General features: G+C 43.2%; 1 protein-coding gene across 2 annotated transcripts in view; it reads left to right on the top strand.

Moving 5' to 3' along the window:
* The first annotated feature begins 1556 nt into the window (after positions 1-1556).
* Positions 1557-21592, top strand: part of PITRM1 (pitrilysin metallopeptidase 1) — a 34894-nt gene continuing 14858 nt past the window's right edge. For both annotated transcript variants that reach the window (XM_063303422.1, XM_063303421.1), the window contains exons 1-15: positions 1557-1641; positions 3126-3240; positions 4215-4321; positions 4781-4932; positions 8347-8461; positions 8555-8651; positions 9930-10090; positions 11695-11821; positions 13063-13151; positions 14491-14619; positions 15175-15288; positions 16386-16482; positions 18557-18691; positions 19471-19609; positions 20581-20697. In XM_063303422.1, the coding sequence (XP_063159492.1) occupies positions 1604-1641; positions 3126-3240; positions 4215-4321; positions 4781-4932; positions 8347-8461; positions 8555-8651; positions 9930-10090; positions 11695-11821; positions 13063-13151; positions 14491-14619; positions 15175-15288; positions 16386-16482; positions 18557-18691; positions 19471-19609; positions 20581-20697 (1732 nt within the window). In that variant the 5' untranslated portion in view covers positions 1557-1603. The remainder of the gene's footprint in view (positions 1642-3125; positions 3241-4214; positions 4322-4780; positions 4933-8346; positions 8462-8554; positions 8652-9929; positions 10091-11694; positions 11822-13062; positions 13152-14490; positions 14620-15174; positions 15289-16385; positions 16483-18556; positions 18692-19470; positions 19610-20580; positions 20698-21592) is intronic.

The following is a 21592-nucleotide window of genomic DNA, read 5'->3' as shown; positions in this document are numbered from 1 at the left end:
GAGGATTTAGACCAGATTAGGAATTTGGAAAATACCCGAGACAAGCAGATGCAAACAATTGCAGTATTGTTTTGTCTGTGAAGTCACAAGGGGTTGATCTTAACTGAAAAATATCTGTATCATTTTTTATTTTACACTTAAATTTGTTTTTTGACTTGTGATTTGCTCTCCCCCCAATAAAATTTCTCAAAATTTTGAAGCATTTTTAAAAATTCCTTTCAGGCAGTATAATTTGGTTTGATCATATAAAATTGAGAAAATAATGACATCTTTATGGATTGCATTTACTTTCAAACGTTTTGATTTTTTTGTTGTTGTTACAGAGGTGAAAGCTGCCAACACTAAGGAATGTAGCATTTTTTTTCATTTATGCCTTTTATAACAAAAATGAGTAGGCAAAAAGTTAACATGCACTCCAAAGAAATCATCATTATTGTGCCTTTTTAAGTTATGTATTTTAGACTTTGTCATCTGCGATATATACAAAGAACACCAAACAACAGAAAAAAAGGTAGGAAATATCTGAAATGGATTTTTCACCATAAAGAACATTTTAATTTTCTGTATCTGTAAATTAAGAGTTTCTAATTCTTAACGATCCTTTCAATTATTTTCAAGGAATTCTGAAAAACAGAGGCTTGTCTGAACTGATAAAGGTTTTTCTATCCTTCCCATCTCACTTCCTTTCTTGATTTAGTCTATTTCCAAACATAAACCAATCTTTTGCAACTTAATCATTTTATGCATCATTTAAAAAGAAAATGCTAGAAAAAAACATCCTCATCCATTCACTGCAAATTTTCCAGACAAAATAAACAAAAACTTCGAAGACATGTTTTGAATTTTTTTAGGTGGTCATACCTCTACCCCACACCCCCCAATTTCCTAAGATTAGAAAATGCTTATTTTAAAAAAGTGTCTTCCTTTTCCTTGTAATGAGATGCATTTAAAGGAGAGGCAAAAAGAAGGCAGGACGCACCGCTGCTGAAAAAAGATAAGAGGAAAAATGAAGATCTGTCTAAACACACGCGGCTTAAAACCGTTTGTACTTGAGTGGCCTGAAGATGTTATTTCAACACTACTAACAACTCCAACACAGTAACTTGGATTCAAAAGCAAAAAGTTGCATTGGGGGACACGCACAGAGAACTAGTGATGCGGCTGGTTGAGGGGCTGCATTTTCATCCCCGCGGTTTGAAACGCCGCGTTGCTTTCGAAACTTTAAAGCTCTAACAAAACACCTATTAAAACGCAAGCCAATCAAAAAAAGATGTTTCTCCCACGGAACTGCCTTTGCAAATGCTATTGCGCCGCCCCCGAGAAATGGACCGCGAGATCCGGGTACGAGCGACGCCCTCCTCGCCGCCACCTGCGCTATTTCACGCAGCGGCGCAACGCCCTCTTTTTTGCAAAGGCAGAAAGGGGCGGAGCCGCGCGGGCGCCCCCCGCCCGAGCGACCATTCCGCAGCCGCGCTAGAGTCAGCGGGCAAAAGCCCGCGCGTGCGCACTCCTGCGGTACGGCCCGGCCAGCGCAGCAGCAGCAGCAGCAGCAGCAGCAGCAGCGTGGCCGCCTCTTGCATTGCTTTCCGCCGGGAAGGTCGCCATGTGGGGCCGGTGGCTGGCGCGGACGGGCCTCGCCCGGTGAGGAGAGGAGTAGGAGGGGCTGCTGGCGGGAGGGCAAAGCCTGGCTTCTCCGCGGGGCGCCGCCGGAAATTTGAGCTTTGCCCATGCTCAGGGGCGCCGAGGCTTCTTCCTCTTCCCCCGCCCCCTTGCTGCTCCCCGGATGGGGAGCGCCCTCGGTTTGGACCCGCGGAGCCGTCCTGGAGGGCTGCGGCTTTGGAAACCGCTCGTAGGTGAAGTGCGGGAAAGAAAAGAGGGCTCTGAGCATATGCAGAGTGCTTTCTGCGCCGACCTGATCGGCTGTGCTATGCACAGGCTCTGCTTAGTCCCGGGGGTTGTGGATAGAGCCTCTCTCTTCTTTATGGTTCCCGTGCCTATTTTAAGAGCCTTAATCGTAGAAGAAACTTAAAAGGAAACCGTAGTTGGAGAACCGAGTTTATAGGCGCTACTTTGTGTCTTTTGGCTTACGTTATTTTAGGCCTTGGGCATTGGCCATACACTATAACACAGTGTTTCTCAACCTCGGAGACTTTTAAGACATGTGGACTCCAACTCCCAGAATTCCCCAGCCAGCATGGCTGGCTGGGGAATTCTGGGTGTTGGAGTCCACACGCTTAAAGTGTGGACTATAACAAGTGGGGCGGGCTAGCGAAATGGCCAAAGATTTCTCCCTGCGCAAGTCAAATAATATTCCTGTTGCACACCCCACTTATCTTCCAGAAATCTGGATCAGCATTTGGCTTCAGCTTTCCTTATCTTGCTTGTTTTTTTGAGGGCCTAATGGTGTCTGCGCAAAGAATAATCTGCAAAAATAAAGAGATTGTGAGTGACATGGAAACATACGAAGCTCTTGAGTGGTGGTTTGTCTAAAGGAGTTAAAAATAAATGTAAAGAGTGCCCTTACGGGCGAAATCAAGGCGTTATTTTTCAATTTTCCTTCTTTTCTTTCTTGTGTATTGTGAACTGGTTTGCTTTCATTTCTTCGGTTTATTTTGATTTGGCTTTCCCACCCCGGTGTTAGCCTTGCAGTCACACCCATGTTTATCTATTGACTTCTGAGGCCAAACAGCTTTTAGAAATAGATCCCTGCTCTGGTCCAAATCCAGCTCTTCTCTCTTCTCTTTACAAAGCAGGGCGCTGTCCTCGTTATATTTATGTATTTATCAAATTTGTCACCGCCCATCTCCTCCAACCGGAGGGACTCTGGGTGGTTTGCAATACGGAACAATAAATATACAATAACATTCTAATAAATATTCAATAAAATTCTAATAAAATCCCTCTAAAACAATTTCTTAACTCTATCTCATATATCTTCACTCCCTAAATCAGTGTTTCTCAACTTTGACAACTTTAAGATGTCTGGACTTCAACTCCCAGAATTCCCCAGCCAGCCATGCTGGCTGGGGAATTCTGGGAGTTGAAGTCCAGACATCTTAAAGTTACCTGCCTGAGAAACACTGCCCTGATGCTGATTTTGGGTTGTCCTTCTTTGTTTTCTAAAGCGCACGTAGTTCTGGATTGTTTGGACTGAGACTGTGGCGATGGAAGAGTTCTGCAAATGAAAGGGCGCTGCAGTACAAAAGTGGAGATCACATCCATGGATTCACCGTGAGCCAGGTACAAGGTTTTGTTTGCAAGAGTCACCATCAAGTCACCTTGACTTTATTTAGGCAATTTAGGGCTTTCAGAGCTGATATCCATGAAACGTAGCAGCATTTGACTGGTTCAGAAGCTAAAAGCACTGGTTTTTCTCTTGCACTGTGAAATTTCAGTCTTCCTGTATCCTGCCTCCAGTTTAGAATATTCCCAGTTAGGGCATACTAAGGCCTGTTGAAACCCCCAGTGGCATGTGACACAAACTGTACATTACAAAGGATGCCCTGCACACCTCTCATTTGTGTGATTCGAAGACAGAAGAGGAATGTGGTTGTCTAGGGCCAGGGAGACCCAGCTTGAGGCCTCATTGCATGAAAATTCACTGGCTGGCTACACTCCTGCAGCCGGCTTACCTTGCAGGAATAAAATTTCAGGGAATCCCCATGTAACCCACGTTGAGCTCATGGGGGCAGATCTAACAAACTTGCAGGTGGTCCTTGTTTAGTGACTACTTCATACAGTGACAGTTTGCAGTTACAACGGTGATGAAAAAGTAACTTTGCAACCAATCCTCACTTTTATGACTTTTGGTAAGAATATAAGCTCAGTTGTGCTTTCACTTAGGGACTGCTTCACTTAACGACTGAGTTGCCGGTCCCAATGGTGGTCACTAAATGAGGACTGCCTGTAAATGTGTAACAGTAAGGTGGAGGAGGGGAATATTCTTGAGAAAGCTCAGGAAGCTTCGGAGAAATGCTGCTTGTTTAGTTTTGAGAACTACCATCCTGATGTGCTACATGCATTCCAATTTGGGGGTGCACAGCTGGCTTGAAGCTGGTCAACCAAACATGACTGTCCTTCCAGCTGTGCTTCTGGGGCAGTGTGGCTGGGCATGAATTGTGAACTCAAGCTTTGCAGAAGTGCTGGTGGCTTAATAATTTGTGTTAATTGGGAGAGGTGTGTGTGTACATATATGTATATATTTTCTTATTCAGGTGACGGCAGTTCCTGAATTATTCTTGACAGCAGTTAAACTCAACCATGACAAGACAGGAGCCAAGTATTTGCACGTGGCACGAGAAGATTCCAATAATCTGTTCAGGTCAAGAGTGCTGAATAATGGAATATTTTGTGGGTCATCTGGTCTTCAAAGCCTTTGAGGCTATACAGCACGTTTGCCCTTAAAATGTCTGGCATTTTTGTTATCCCCTTTTGTTTAGAAGTATTCCAGCACCAAAGCTTTGAATGCAAGTGGGACCTGGCAGTTCTTATTTTCTGCCAGAAGTCTTGGGTTCAGTCTTCTTCTCAGCTGTGAAACTGACTGTAATAGACCTGGGCACGTGGGTTATTCTGCTCCCTCAGGAGTGTCGATTGGGAGAGATGTGTGTGAACATTTTTCCTTATGCAGGTGACAGCATGTAGTGCACGGTTATGCTTTATATTCCGTGCTTTGCTATTGTACTGTAAGCTACCTCGAGTGCTTATTTAAACAGAAAAGTAAGGCACCCATTAAAGAAGAAAAATTAAAACATTCACAGATATTTTCTTGTTCGTTTTATAGCGTTCAGTTCCGAACCACCCCCATGAACAGTACGGGTGTCCCCCACATCCTTGAACACACTGTGCTTTGTGGTTCAGAGAAGTATCCTGTCAGGGACCCCTTCTTTAAAATGCTGAACCGGTCGCTCTCTACCTTCATGAATGCATTTACAGGTGAGGAAGTGGGAACTGAGAGTTTTGTGAATTTTCCAGTGTGCGTGTGGCAGCTTATTTGGACAGTGAAATCTGCAATGTAGATTGCTTTTTCTAAGTTGAATTCTGAGTGTGAGTGCCAACAAGACTGTTCTCCAAACAGGGGTACTAAGCCCCCCTCCCCAAATTGGCAGAAAAAAGAAAAGCCTAGCATGCTTCGTAGTTAACAAATGTATAGTGACAACTGGAAATATCAACAGGGCGTGGAATACGCAGGAGAGAAAGAGGGTAAAATGTCCTGATTGCAAGCGACAGCTTGCTGAAACCTGGAACGGGAACACTCTTTTTAGGCGGCAGATGTACCACAACACTTTATTGCTGTTTCACAATAAATAAGCAATAATTAAACCACAGATAAAATCAGGAAACAGCCATCAAGAAGCCATAAAAATAGATGGTATCATCTATATCAGGGTTTCTCAACCAGGGTTCCACAAGAGGTCACTAGGGGTTCCCTGGGAGATCACAATTTATTTTAAAGATTATTTCAAATATGGGCAACTTCACGTTAAAGAGGTAAGCTTCATTCTTAAGTTTAAGAACACTGTTAATATGTATATACAGGCCTACACATGAAATGAATATTATAATTTTGTAACTTCTGGCCTTTATTTGAGCCTGAACGTGCAGAGGTTCCCCGAGGCCTGAAAAATATTTCCAGGGTTCCTCCAGGGTCAAAAGGTTGAAAAAGGCTGATCTATATCCTAAATATTTTCTTAAGAACTTCTAATAATAACCTGAATTATATACTGCATAATTTCCTGAATTACATGATTAAGGTAACAGGAAAAAATAGATGTATGGAACCAAGCTCTGATCCTGTTTAAAAAAAATTAGGGGTAGGGATTTTATGTTTTAGCATTAAAATCTTGGAAACATGAACGTCTTCTCTAAGCAAAACGCACCCTCGTTTTAGCCTCTGAACTATCTGAGATACTGGCAGATGTCCCATCCCATCCCTGCCTCGCTGTCTCAGTGGTAGGGATGCACAGAACTTTTGATCTGGGAGCCAGATACCCTGCAGAACTTTGGAGCATTTCATTTGCCTCTGGGCCATGCTGAAGCTCCACCCAAAGCTTGCCATCTGACGCAGGTTGTGTAAGTAAGTATCTAGAATACCTCACATTGCTTTCATTTTGGAGAATCTGCTTCTGGAAATTTCTCCTGAAATGGCACAGTTCAGGAAGAGATTCGGCATGGGCTTGAGGGAAACAAAGCTCGGCAGAGTTCTACAGAATGGCCTGCTTCTTTTTTGACGATTTTTAACATCCCTGCTTAGTGGTATGTGTACTCTTAACCACTTATGGGAAACTTCATGAAGTTCTACTCTGGGCAACCCAAAAAGCTCCATTTAAGGTTTTTATGATTGGCTCTAGATAAGGGGGAATGACACTTCTGCACATATTATGGAGAGCAGACAGTTTCTGCACACATACATAAAAGTACATTCCCTGTCTTGCTATTTGACCAGGGGTCCAGAGACCGTACCTAGCTGACCTCATCCGGGTTTGAAAGCTCAGAATCAGGCCTGGTTACTATCTGGATGTGAGGCCCACAGGGCTGTGGTCTAGCCGGAAAGTCAAAATAAATACGTTTCAGAAGAACGCAATGACGGAGTACTTCCGTACTCTTGCCAGGAAGAGTGTGTGGACTTCTTTAAACTTTAACCAGAGACTTCAACTTTTTTATCGGTGGCAAAGAACATCCTTTGCTGATAGAAGTCTGGTTTACACCACATACTAACCAATGTAGCATATCTTGTTTGGTGTTGACTTGACTTCTGTAAACCAGTCCATTGTGGATTTTTCTTTAAATCATGGTTAAGCAAAATGTGGCTTAATGCAGTGTGTGAACCCAACCAGAAGCTTGGTATCTCTAGGTTCCTAGCCCTAGTGTAGCTCTCTCTAAGGTAGCTTCAGCTTGGTAGCAGTGGGGCCAGTTGGCTTTGAAGCAGATTTTTTAAGAAGTGAACATCCCTGCATGTTTCCATCGTAAGCGGATCCTTTAATAGAACATTGCAGTGTGAGGTGGTGGTGTCCAGAATGTTTTAGATTCCAACCATTTTGGATGTGAGACACCCCGTTTTGAGTGTGAAACACCTTCCTCATATTCAGATTGGACTGTTGATCATCTTAGAAGTTCCCTGAGGTTGAGACAGCTCCATTTGAAGGTTGGGACAAAGTTTCAATGTTAAAACTTCTAAAAAGGATAAAAATATGTTTCAAATGCAAAATGACTTACTTTGAACTCAAGAAGAGTCACTTGGAGTTGGAGGGGGTTGATATTTGACATGTTTTGTGCATCCCAAGAATGGAGTGTTCCCACTCACTGTGCCAGTCAGTCACGCAGAGTCTCTCTCATAGGATACCATTTTTCTGTCCCCTTTCCTGATTTTCTAAGGGCATTTTATGACATGATCAGCGTTTGGTTTCAGTGTTGTATCCTGTTGTCCTCTAGTCAGTGTTGAACTTTTACTCCCGGTAGCCCAAGGCAGCATGGGAACAGCTCAGGGATGCTGGGAATTGTAGTTCCCCCACATCTGGAGGGATACTGATACCCATCTCCTCCTTGGAGTTCTTTTTTAACACTTTTGCCTTTTGTACTTGACGTTTTCTCAAGCTTTCCAATATTGCCGTGTTTCCATAGAATTGGCTCCCTAAGAAATGGCACATGAATCTAAACATCAGAAATAACATGATACATGCTAGAATTAACGGACAGCCAATTAGAAAAGAGCCATGGAAGATAGTTTTTATCTATGATTACTGCTGCGAGACTATTTGTGCAAAAATGGAAAGACTTTGAAATACCCAGAGTGGAGGAGGAATGGTTGGTGAAGATGACAGAACTAGCAGAGATGGCAAAGTTAACTTGTTTGATTAGAGAAAGATCAATAACTATATTTATCAGTGACTGGAAACCCCTTTTGGACTTCTTGCTTAAAAAAGAGAAAAATGAACTTGTGATTTATGGGTTTGAAGATTAGAAAGGGTAGCTTATGGAAAGAAGGAAATGATGTAACCTTAGAGAGAGAGGGTAAAATATAAATGCATTTATAACCACTGTCAAAAGGTCGGAAGCCACTTCTTTGTAATCTTTTTCTTTCTTTTTCTATTTTTCTATTTTCTTTCTTACTCATTCACTATTCTTTCTTATTTTCTTTGTTTCTTTTCTAATATTTGAATTGTTTTTATCTTGGTAAAAAATTCAGTAAAAATTATATTAAAAAAAGAAATAACATGATACAGGGCTTAGTTTGAAAATGAAATGAAGATTGTAAAGCATTTATCACATTAAATGAGCTGTAAAACTCATGGAGTTAATTTTGAACTGCTTTATTATTTTATTTTTAATTTTTGTCGTCCTCTTATACAGCTAGTGATTACACACTCTACCCATTTTCTACCCAAAATCCCAAGGACTTTCAGAACCTTCTCTCTGTCTACCTGGATGCCGTGTTTTTCCCTTCTTTGAGACCTCTGGACTTCTGGTAAGATCTTGTGTTCCAGCTCATGGACAGAACCATGATGTAGAATCCAAAAGAATTCTTAACTCGTGTTTTGTATGTCTGAAATCTCCACAGGCAGGAAGGCTGGAGGTTGGAACACGAGAGTCCGGCAGATCCTCAGACCCCATTAACCTTCAAAGGAGTTGTGTTTAACGAAATGAAGGGAGCTTTCGTAAGCCCTGATTTATTGTTACACTTTTTGCTGGTTGGGAATTCTTGAGGAGCTGCTGTAAAATAATTCTGTTGTTGAATGAAGGCTGGGCTCAGGTGAGGGGTAGATACAATAAAATTCTTCAGGAATTGTTCTGAGGCCTAAAATTCAGATGGTAAAGGCTGCAGGATTCAAAAGGAATGCCTCAGGTCTTGCACTGTTTAATGTTGTTTATAAATGACTTTGGATGGGTGTATTGGTTTTCATCCAGAAAGGCTGTTCTTAGAGCTCTCTCTTTGTTTTGCAGGTTCCGACATGGCCTGTGTTCATATTTTGTACCAAATCATGGCTTGTTTTAACTGTGGTTTATCAAACAGGTTTATACATGGTACTGAGTCCGATCAAACAAATTATGTTAAAGCTTAGCACTATGTATGAACCCATCCACTATGACTTAGTGTCGTATGTGAATCAAGCTGCTGTAGCTTCATCAACAAGTCATGATTTTAAAATGTGGCTTTTGTGAACTTGGCTCCAGTATTTCAGATAGCAAACATAGCTTTCTTGGCCATTTGTGGGTAGTTGTCTTTCCTGGTTTAGCTGCTCTTGATTTCAGATAAGAAGCGTGGGGTAAGTCAAGGATCTACAAACAAATAATGCCTTGCCACATGACAACATGTTATGCCACAGTTGCAATTCATAAACCAGCAGGAAACCATGATTTCAAACTGACACATTCACACATCACACTAAACCAGAAATGGGCATGCCTTCTTACAATTTAACATGATGTGTGGACCTCCTAATCTCAGAATGTATTTGGTGCAAACCAAGGTTTTCAGGCACATTTCAAAGTAAGGCTTTCTGATTCTGGTGTGCTGGAGAATCAGAAAGCCATGGTTGGCATTACGCCAACCCGTAATTTACCTTACTCAGCTGTGATTTGGCTCAATTTCTCAGTTGCGCCATTGTGTAAATTAGATTTTATCTTTCCAACTGAAATTTCTGTCCCATGTGAAGGTATGGCAGCTTTCTTGTTAACAAGGGCAAAGAAGTGCGGTCAACTCTGCAGATATTATTTGACCTGTAGGGCAGCAGTGAGGAAACAGTAGCCCTCTGGATGTTGCTGAACAGCCAGATGGCCAATGCTGGGTGATGTTGGAGGACTTACGTTACATCTTTTTGCAGCCATAGAGAAAACTGGGCATCAGTGCCCAGAGCTGACTTGATGTCTGGAAGTGTTTGACCATAGACGATCGGTTCAATTATTCTTATTCTTAATCAAATATTTATTTTAAGGCAGACAATGAGAGAGTTTTCTCTCAGCACCTTCAAAACAAGATTCTTCCTGATCATACGTATGCAGTTGTGTCTGGTGGTGATCCATTGAAGATCCCCGATCTGTCCTGGGAACAGCTGAAACAGTTCCATGGTATTCATTATCATCCCAGCAATGCAAGGTATCAGAAGGAAGGAGGAAAGCAAGAGAAAGTTGAGGCATTGTAATAATTGTACAACAATTGCTTCATCGTTCAGCTAATGACAGAACTCAAGGTAGCAAAATAGCTTACCTTTTTGCATTCTATTACCCATTATTTTGGACAAACTGGTTTGGGTGATCCATTTTCTCTAAATATATAGCCCTTTTGCTCTAACAAAATTAAGCCAGGAAGTCTCTTATTAACCATAGCTTAATCTCTTTGGAACCAGGTGACCAACTTTGGAACACCCAGGATATTAATGAAAAGTGAAGACGGTTTAGAAATCCCGGCCTTTAGGGAAAATGGGAAACTATGATTAACTGAAACTTTAATTGCAAGGGTGCGGGTCACGGGAATGGGAATGAGCTATTTGAAGAAATACCAATAAAGAGCCAAGAAATCACTGATTTTTAGCAGTTAATTCTGCTTTCCCCCCAGAGGGCCACCAAAGTTGAATCAAGCCTTTCCTTATTACAGTGCTTGGGGTGGCTCAAAGCATCGTTATTAGTCTAGCCTTTTCAGTGTTCTAATGTTTCCACTTCTGCTTTTTAGTATTTCATATTTTCTTCTTTTAACTATGTTGTGATTATGATTATTTTTAATAGTCTTTTTGCAAGCCATTCAGAGCCATTTAGAAGGGGGAAGTGTATGTTTATTTCTTTTCCAAATGAATAAATAATGAACATGTTGATCTGTATATCCAAAGATGTTTAAGGATGTCTCACCTCTGCCCCTTCTGCATGCACTGCAGAAAAAAGGCTGCTCTTAAGAGGTTATGGCAGAGCTGAAAATCTTGTGACTTTGGTGAACTATAGCCGTCCGCACATCCCTTCCACAAGACCTGAAGGCCAAGGGTTCCAGCAGTTCTTATAAAGCAGTGTTTTTCAACCTTGGCAACTTTAAGACGTGTGGACTTCAACTCCCAGAATTCCCCAGCCAGCATGCTGGAAATTCTGGGAGTTGAAGTCCACACATCTTAAAGTTGCCAAGGTTGAAAAACACTTTCTCTAGAGCGGTGTTTAATACAGGTAGTCCTCGCTTAACGACCATTCATTTAGCGATGGTTCAGACTTACAATGGCGCTAAAACCTGACTTACAACCGGTCCTCGGGCTTTTGACCATTGTAGCATCCCGCAGTCATGTGATCGCCATTTTCAACCTTCCCAGCCAGCTTCTGGCAAGCAAAATTAATGGGGAACCATTTGATTCACTTAATGACCATGTGGTTTATTTATTTATTTGTTTATTTATAAATTTATTCACCGCCCATCTCCCCCCAAGAGGTTTGCTTAACAACCATGTGATTCTTTTAACATTGTGGCGGTTCACCTAACGGCCACCACAAAAATGATCGTAAAATCAGGTCAGATTTGCTTAACAGCCACATCGCTTAGTGACCAAAATTCTAGTCCCAAATGTGATCGTTAAGGGAGGACTACCTATATGATGATGTAGATAACTGAGAACAAGGTGTCCACTGGGAACACTGTCTTGTGGTATCAGCTGTCTCCCGTATACATAAATAGGATTTTCTAGGGTTTTTTTCCTTGGCCAGCAGTAATAATCTTACATTCAATTGTAGGTTCTTCACTTACGGTAACTTCCCACTAGAGCAACATTTGAAACAAATCCATGAGGAAGCCCTGAGTAAATTCCAGAAAATTGAACCCAACACTGCTGTCCCACCACAGCAAATCTGGGACAAGCCTGTGAGTTTTTTCTGTGCTGTGTTTGAATGCACCAAGATTCCTGCTCTGTATCCTGTAGAATCACTTGCTAGATGAGGGATTGGCTTCCTTGGAGCTTGATCCAGCCCTGATGCAAATGTCCAAGGCAGCAATTCCATCCTTTGCATGCATGCTGTTTTCTCAGGTTCCATACCTGTAAATCTAATTGAAAAAGGCCAGATAGCAAGGGATGGAAAGATGCTTGAAACCATGAGGAGATGCTGCCAAATCAGAGTAGTTAATAGAGGGATGTGGCCTCCTTTTCCCCTGTTTGTAGACCTCAGGACTGTTAGATGTTTCATTGGAAGGATTCCACCACCCCTTTTGGGGATGTGTGTGGAAAAAGAAAGAAGACTGCAATGTAAGCCTTGCTTTAGGCTTTCCATACCCCCAGTGTACGTCCCCACATCTACTTTGTGGTTGAGGAAACAGTGGGCTTCATTCCTCCGTTCTCTAGCTCCAGATTTGGGAGAAGCCATTGCTTCATCTCTTGCTAGAGCCTGGCTTCTCACTCACCATGATGAGAGGATATTACTAGGTGAAGAATCTTACTGATAGAGTTCCAGAGCTTGGGTGCCATCACCGAGAAAGCCCCCTCTGCTGCTTGTCCATCTTAGCCTGCAGGAAAAATGTACTAGTTGCAGTCCCCTGAAACTTCGGTTCAGGGATCAGAAAGACTTGACTACCTAGAATAGGTTGGAAGGGACCTGGAGGTCGTCTTGTCCAACCCCCTGCCCAGTGCAGTAATCCTCATACCATTCTGGACAAATGGCTGTCCGGTCTTTTCTTGAAGACTTCCAGTGATGAAGCCCCCACAACTTCAAGAGGCAGGCTGTTCTGTGACTTAATAGCTCTCGCAGTCAGGAAATTCCTCCTTGCTTCAAGTTTGGATCTCTTACTGTAAAGCTTCTGTCCTCAGATGCTAGGGAGAATGAATCTACTCCCTCTTCTGTCATGTTTTCCCTTAGTCTCCTCTTAAGTTCCTTTAACTGCTCTTCATAGGATTTAGCCTCCAGACCCTTTACCATCTTAGTTGCTTTTCTCTGCACTCTTTCTGATTCCTCAGCATTAGCTATCCATAATGGACTGCAGGCTAGGCCAGGTCAAGGTCGTCTGCATACTTTGAGCCTTGAAGTGCTTTCTGGCCAGGAGCATACCTACACAAGGTTAACTTGGGCAAAAGACAACCTCCCATTTCCTACTCACTGGTTTCTCTTTTGCAGAGGGAGCACCATGTGACGTGTGCCGCAGATTCATTTGCTACAGACTCCAAGAAGCAGACAATGGTCAGCGTCAGCTACCTCCTATCAGAGTACGTAGCTAGGAATACAGGAGTTCCTCCTTGGGTCTCACTTATGGCGGGTTGCAGCACCCTGCAATCGCGTGATCGCCATTTGCAACCTTCCCTGCCAGCTTTCCCAGAAAGTCAGTGGGGAAGCCGGCAGGGAAGGTTGCAAGTGGCTGGGTGGGTAAATCTTCCCCCAGCTGTGCACCCTCCCCCAGCCCCTTGTGCTGCTCTGGCCACTCGCGCACCCTCCCCATGCCTCTCGTGCACCCATTCATGCACCCTCCTGACCCGTGCTGCATCTCTCACGTACTCCTTGAACTCTCCCTGACCCGCGCTGCACCCCTCGTGCACCTCCTTGCACACCCTCCCTGACCACAGCTACGCCTCTCTCTCTTGTCACCCTCCCCGACCTTCCTCACACCCTCATGCAGCTTCTCCGACCCTCCCCTGCACACCCCCTCATTCCCTGCCCCACTCTGTAGCAGCCACTTGCCTGCCTGCTGGCCTGGACTTGCAACTTCCTGCCAGCTTCCCCACTGACTTTGGTTATGGGAAGCCGGCAGGAAGTTGTCTCGCCTAATGACTTTGGGATTCAGTTAACAACAGCAATTGGGACTGCAGGGATTGTCGTTGCCAAGCAACATGGTCATGCTTTATGACCATACTGATTAGCAGTGGAAATTCTGGTTCCAATTGCCATTGTAAGTCGAGGACTACCTGTATATGGATTTAGTAATAAGTCAAAAGAAAGTGGGAAGTGAGTAAATGCGTGGGATATATTTTCTGCTTGATCAAAGTACACCATTTATATTTAGTCATACATCTGTTGAAGGGTTTCTACATTCAGATTCCCAGTCCTCACCAAATGTCCACTGGAACAGAACCGTGCTAACAGCCAGCAGCATGGGTTCATAGGGGTCCAGATATCCCATAAGGAGGGCGGCTGGCTGACACTAAAAAGGTGGGATTCTAGACCGTCACTCCTTTTATCTCATGTGGAGTGGGGACCTTCATTGGATGAATCCTTTCTAATCAGGAAAGGAGGTCCTGTAAGTACGCAGGTGCCAAGCCATGTAGGGTTTCACAGGTTAAAATCAGCACCTTGAATTGGATCCAGGAGTCCAACACACTGAGTCCAGCAGAATTGTATCACGACTCAACGCGCTTCCCATCATTAGCCAGGCTGCTGCATTTTGAATTTTTGGGAGAACAGTGCAATGCTTTTTGTTCTTCAGGAAGGTGGTCTGGCAGTTTTCTGGAACTGAATGTTCTGGAACAAGAAGTGATTTGCTGTGTTCCCACATCCCTGTTACGTTGGTTGAATCCCACAGTGGTATCCTGTTTTTTTTTCCTTTGTGTTTAGTATTACAGATAATTTTGAAATCTTCACATTGAACTTGTTGTCTTCTCTATTGGTTGGTGGCCCAAATTCACCCTTTTATAAAGCTTTGATAGAAGCCGGTCTTGGAACAGATTTTTCACCGGATGTTGGGTAAGTATGTTGCTGGTGGTTCTCTATATATCTGAATGCCACAGCTGGAATTTAGTTTGATTTCTTAGATGGGGTGTTTAAGATAAGGGCTAATCGAGCTTTCTGGATCTGAAATATACATTGGATTTTGTGTGGGAATTCAGAAAGATTAAAATAAGACCATAAGTGAATGTAAGCTTGTATACAAAATTTCTCTTCAGTCCTCAGCCTTCCTGCATTGAATAAGGAGCCCAAAGGAATGTGTCTGCTGTAATAGGGTGAACTTTGATTAAGTCACCTTCCCTCTCAGTAGCCCACCTCCTGTTCTTCCCAGGGCATATTTGCACACTGGGTCAGGATTTATTTTTTAACCATATTTGTTGAACGAGTCCTCGGAGCTTTGCTCACACGTACTAAACCATATTAGAAGGCTCCCACATTCATGCAAACCACAAATAAAACCCATCATGGCTTAATGCAAAATGTGAATCTGGCCTTTTCTATCAAGATCCAGCTTCCCAGAGTTCAAACTGTGATAAGTGAAGATGTTTGTGTTGTTCTTATCTCTGTTTCTAGGTTTAACTGCTCCACACGAGAAGCTTACTTCAGTGTAGGTCTTCAAGGGATTTCTGAAGAAGACATAGACACCGTAAAGCAAATTATTGCTAAAACTATTGATGAAGTTATTGAGTAAGGATAAGCAACTCTTTTTTAATTGTTGCCCTATTGAAAAAAAACTAGTTAAGATGTTGTTTCATTGAAACTTGTGACAGTAGTGATGGTGGTTCATAATTTCTGTACTGATAAAAGAAACCTCTAAATTCTGCTGTTTGAGTTTTAAATGTAGATTTGAGATAATTTTTCTGTTTATGAATCTCCTTATAAAGAGGGGCAAAAAGAATATGTAAACTCTTTGAGTATCCCTTTGATGTATGCTTAGTACCTTGAAAGCTAAAACTTGGACTTCAAAAGAAAAAAGAAGAATGAAAGCTGAGGTGGAGGAATGCAGATCTTTGTGGCTAAAATCTAATTACGTGGGGAAAATATGGGGTGTTTGCTGAGAGCATGATGCTGGCTTTTGTGTGTCTTTTAATGTTGCTATACTAGTGCAGTTAGATGGTGGGGGGAATAAGCAGAAAAGCCATTGAAGCACTATATCTGAGTCACCATATGATAATACAAAAAATCATTACAGGTAGTCCTCACTTAATGACCACTTGTTTAGCAACTGTTCAAAGTTACGACAGTCTGAACGAGTGGTACTTATAACCAGTCCTCAAAGTTCCAGCCATTGCAGTGTCCTCATGGTCACGTGATTGTGATTCGGACGCTTGGCAACCAGCAACCAATTGTGACAGTCTCAGCATCCTGCAGTCATGTGATCATGATTTGCAATCTTCACTGCCTGATTCCCATGTGCAAAGTCAGTGGGGAGGCCAGCAGGAGGTTGCAAGTCATGGTCATGTGACATCTTACTTAAGGATTGCATGGGATTTGCTTAATTGCCGCAACTGGAACTGCCGGAACCGCCATTGTAAGTCAGTGCAGTCACATGATTTTTTGATTTATGACCATGTTGCTTAGTGACAGAGTTGCTGGTCCCAATTATAGTCAGTAAGTGAGGACTACCTGTAATTAATTAATTCCTTAAAAAAAATCAGATCCATCCTCACCTCCAACATACTTTTGTGGTAGATGAATGGCATATTAATACATCTCATTCAGGAACTGAGAGTTTTGCCCCTGTGATGTTGGACCAAAATTAAATGTCTTCTTTTCATCTCCAGGAATGGATTTGAGGAAGAAAGGATCGAAGCTTTACTCCACAAAATTGAGATCCAGATGAAGCATCAGTCAACCCACTTTGGACTTGTCTTGACTTCAGTAAGTGATGCTCCTCCCGAAGCAGATTGATTCTGCCTAATAGAACCAGCCATAAAATGTGCAGGCAAGGCTCTAAACCAGTGTTTCTCCACCTCAGCAATTGTGAGATGCGTGGGCTTCAACTCCCAAAATTCAACTCTCCCATGCTGGCTGGGGAATTCTGGGTGTTGAAGTCCATGCATCTCACAGTTGCTGAAGTTGAGAAACACTGCTCTAAACATTGCTTGATTGGGATAGTCCCAACTGTACAATTTTTAAGCATTTGCAATAGGATTTTAGGGTGCAAATCCGAGTGCAATTAAATCTGTGTCAAAGTAAGAGTATCAAGGCACATTGGGTCTCCTCTTTTGATCTTGTTGCTACGTCTTCTCTGTATTAGGAGTTATAGTTGTTCTTTGAGACAGCTGGAATTGCAGAAATCCCACTAATGGCTTAAGGCTTGAACACAGGGGAGACAATTCTTAACGAAACAGAATGGCCCAGCCAAGGGAAAAAAAATAGAACATTGATTGACTCAAGCCCAGTGCCAATAATTGTTTCTTCTGGAGCATCTCTCAATCAGAGTTGCTGAACTTTATTGACTCAGGAACTGCACAAGGCTTTGAGCAGCTGTACTTCTAAAGTGGGCTAGGTCAGAGTCGGTGGGTGTATTGGGGTGAGTTTAAGGGGAGAAATGGATGCCTTAGATAGTTGCAAACATCCTTTTTGCACCTTAATTCCTACCCTGCCCCTGTCCACCGATTCTGGAACAGCGAGAAGGGCTGCAAAAGGAATTCCATTAATTCTTATATCCCATAGGAAGCTGCCTTATATTTAGGACAGAGCCTACTCCTTTTGAGAGGAGCCATCAATCTGCATTCTTTATGCAGAAAACCTGAGGTTTCCCTTCCCATTTAGAAGAATCACATGGCCTGGGATGGAAAAGCACATGAGCTAAGGGCTTAGAGTACTGACGCTAATCAGAGCAGATGAGTCTTCTCCAGTTGGTGTCTTACAACTGTCTTAAGGCTAAACTCCCAGAGTTCCTAGCCAGCATGGAATTTAATTATTTGTTCGTTTGTTTATCAAACTTTATCACCACCCATCTCCCCCACACGGGGGGACTCTGGGCAATTTACAATAAAACAGGATTAAAATTCAGAATGATTACAAATACAGTAATACAATAAAAATAGAGATATAATAGAATCTAAACGGCTAAGAGATTTTAATCAGTCCATGAGTGTAATAGGTCCATCAAAATCACCCTAGGGCGCTAGCCATCCCCAGGTATGACTGTTCCCCCTCCCATTCCTAGCCTGCTGACAAAACCGAGTCTTTAATCTTTTTTGAAAGTCCAGGAGCGAGGGGGCCTGTCTCACCTCTGGGGGAAGGATGTTCCAGAGGGTGGGAGCTACTGCAGAGAAAGCCTGCCTCCTGGACCCCGCCAGATGGAATTCTCTTACCGACGGGGTCCTCAGCATGCCCTCTCTGCAAGATCGGGTGGGGTGGGTAGATGTAATGGGGAAGAGGTGGTCCCCCAGGTAGCCTGGCCCATGCCATGTAGGGCTTTAAAGGTGATAACCAACAACTTGAATGGGACCCGGAAGCAGACTGGCACCCAATGCAGCTTGCGAAGCAAAGGGGTTACATGTGCAAACCATGGGACACCCAAGATTGCCCGTGCGACTGCATTCTGGACCAGCTGTAGCACTGGCACCATACCTAGAGATGCCAAATTGAGATAAACAATGTTAGAGGGATGAGGGGTGAGTTGTCTCATTTCAGGCCGGACTATCCCCAGCTGGGACTGCATCTTGGCCTTGATGACCACAGAGGTCATCCATCTTCACTCTTTTCTTCCTCTTGGTCCTTTTCAAGCAAAACATGGGCTTTTTTTTGAATTGTTGGGCATTTGCTGGGATGTGCCACTGTCTTCCATGTGTTTGAGCTGGTCAGGTACCACTAGTGGGAATTGCTGCAGACAGAAAAGGCACAATGGCTCCCTCCGGAGGGACAGTGCTGTGCTGGTCTTACACCTTTCGTGTGGAATATCGGTATTCTTTCTTCTAACTCCTTCCCTTTTTTCTTTAAGAATATTGCCTCCTGCTGGAACCATGAAGGAGATCCTGTTGACCTTTTGAAGATAGCAGAGAAAGTATCTCAGCTCAGGCATTGCCTTACGGAGGACCCCCGTTTCCTTCAGGGAAAAGTAAAACAATATTTCAAGGTGGGAGTCTTATCAGTTGAACCTGTGAAGGGCTGGTTTTATGTAACCACATATAAGTGGTTCAGAGAGTTCAAGTATAAGATCCTCTAATCCAACGCACTGTTTTCGAGAGTGATCAGCCAGGCATCCTGGGATCAGGGGCGTAGAAGTGATCTCCTTTGCCCTGTTTTGATCTTCAGTGGCTCATGTAAGAGAACAGGATTTAAAACCTCCCTTCCTTTATCCTGCTTGGAAAGAACCAAAGTGATTAACGTGGTGCTTCCTGACCTAGCCATCTAAGACTGTTAGGCCATAGTGGTCTATTCTTGGGCTGTGTTTTGAAAGCCTTTCTGAAGGCCAGCAGAGTCAGGGCCAACCAAACATTTTGTACAATAATGTTAAAAATATTTCAGTACAAAACAGTTGATTTAGTACAGTTTATTAATTTCAAAACAAATGCAGTTTATTATGGAGTAAATGCCAACATAAAAGGGTGTTTTTTTAAAAGATGCCAGGTCTCTTCAGCATTAGGGCTTTGCATTCCACAGAGGGAGATCGTTCTGTATCTCCTGCAAGCTTGTATGACTTCTTGCTTGTGTTAGACGACTCCAGTCATAAATAATGATCTTTGGTGTGTCTTCTGGTTTTCTTCCCTTAGTATACCTTTCCTTGCAAAGGGAAGGCTCTAATGCTTCCCTATGGCATAATTAATAAGGCAGTTGATACCAGTTGTTGAACAGCATCAGGAGCAAAGAGAAATTGTCTTTACACTGATTAGAATTCTTCTTTCTTGGCCACAGGACAACCTGCATAGATTAACGCTCTCTATGAGTCCAGATGTGGCTTTTCATGACAAGCAAGCTGCAATGGAGGCAGACAAATTGAAAGAGAAGGTTGAGACCCTTTCTGAAGAAGAGAAGAAGCAAATCTATGAAAAAGGTGGATCTCTTCTGGGTCATTAAAATGTAGACTTGTTTATTTGACTAATACTTGTTTTGCATGTGGGAAGTGCTCTTTGATATCTAAGTCTTCTCTTTCTCCCGGCATTTTCATTCCCTTCTCTTGATTCAGCACTTGGCGTCTGGGTACCCCACCTAATCTTGTGGAATGTCTGGTCAGAGTGCATTATCCCTTCCCCTATCTTTCTTACACAGGATGATCAGTGAGCTACAGAGGGGAGGAGGGATTTGAACCTTGGTCTCCCCAGTCTTGATCTCATACGTTCATGGCTACTCCATGTACTGCTTCCTTTCCCCAGCGAACAAGGAGCATGTCAAGTCACAGAAAATGGCAGTGAAATTAAACAGTCCTAATTTCTCACTTGAGTTCAGTGCATCTCCAGTGGCTTCTCCCAACCTGCTTCTCTCCAGAGGTATTGACCTGCATCTCCCAGAATGCATTTCCAACAAGCTTGCTGGGAATTCTGGGAGTTACAGAGTAATCCAGTTTCTCTGGAAGAGTCCTTTTAAGCATTCCCCACCTCCAACACCAGAAGCAGAACTTTTAGGGAGATTCTGACTGATTTGCCCAGTTAACCATGGGTTCTAAAGCAAGTGAAAAGCATCACACAATATTGCAAGTGGCAAAAAGTAAACTTTAACATTATTTTATAATTTAAAAGTCACCAACATTTTGGAAGCCAGTGGGTGCTGTGTCATGCTGCAGCCTAAGTGTTGTCCTTGTTTTCCCCCCTCCTTTGGGTACTCAGATGATTCTTGAAAACACTATGGCTGTATTTTTCATTTTGTCTTTGAAATAATCAATAGCCTCTTTAAAGACTTGAAATAGTTCCCTGGAGGACATTATCAAGTCCTTACTAATGGCTACAAGGCTTCTTCCTTCCCTGCAAGGGAACTTGAATAATTGGTTTTGTTGAAATTGCTGAACTAATGTTCCCTTTGATCTGCTAGGTCTGGAATTGCTTGATCTGCAGAGCAAACCTCAAGATACGTCCTGTCTTCCCGCTTTGAAAGTTTCAGATATCGAACCAAGGATCCCTTTCACCGAACTGGAGATGGCCCTTACAGGTTAGGAGAACTGAAGCTTAGGGGGTGAGGAATTAAAAACAAACAAAAAAAAACAGGTTCTCTTAAATAGCAAACGGAGTGTGTAGACTTCACAGATTCCTGTGTAGACTTCAGTTCCCATAATCCCCAGCCAGCAATTTTTACACGGCATGCGATAGTATATCAGTGTGGCAGAGTTCTAGAACTTCATTCTTTGGAGCAGAGGGAAGGATGTATAATGTTCCTTCTTCCATATGTACAAACAAACCCACCTCATGGGAATATAGGGAGTTCCTCTGGTGCACTTGATGTGGCAGTTTACAGTAAGGGGAAGGGGCTTTTTCTCCCCTAACTTGAGGGAATGCAGCAATTTTGTCTCCCCCTTCCTGACAAAGGAGCAGATTTGGATACAGACCCTGGTATTGGGAAGCCTTTGGATTAGGTACGCATCATAGTGGGAACGGGCATGTGTTGAGCAGGATAATGTAAAAACATCTTAATGAGGTCACAGGAACCCTGGGGAAGGACTGTTCTCAGAGGTTCTTACACAAGTAGTCCTTGGCTTACATCCGTTCCTTCAGCAATTGTTTAAAGTTACAGCAGTGCTGAAAAACAGGACGTATGACCAGTCCTCGAAGTTCTGGCCATCGCAGCACCCCCCAAGGTCATGTGATTGTGATCCAGGTGCTCGGATGACGGGCTCACGATTACGATGTCGCAGGGAGCTTCGGTCATGTGACCTGCGCCGACCCCTCCCCAGGCTTACGTGATTCACTTGTATACAACATGTGCCGGCCCTCCCCCAGCCCAACCGTGGCATGCGCCTGCACACCCCCGCGCTTCTTATGTGAGACTCCTGCTTCTTCCCACTTAACGACTTGCGCATCTTAGTGTTACAACAGCAACTGGGACTGTC

Source organism: Candoia aspera, chromosome 4 (assembly GCF_035149785.1).
Source record: "Candoia aspera isolate rCanAsp1 chromosome 4, rCanAsp1.hap2, whole genome shotgun sequence".
NCBI lineage: Eukaryota > Metazoa > Chordata > Lepidosauria > Squamata > Boidae > Candoia > Candoia aspera.
This window is presented reverse-complemented; position numbering and strand designations above follow the sequence as displayed.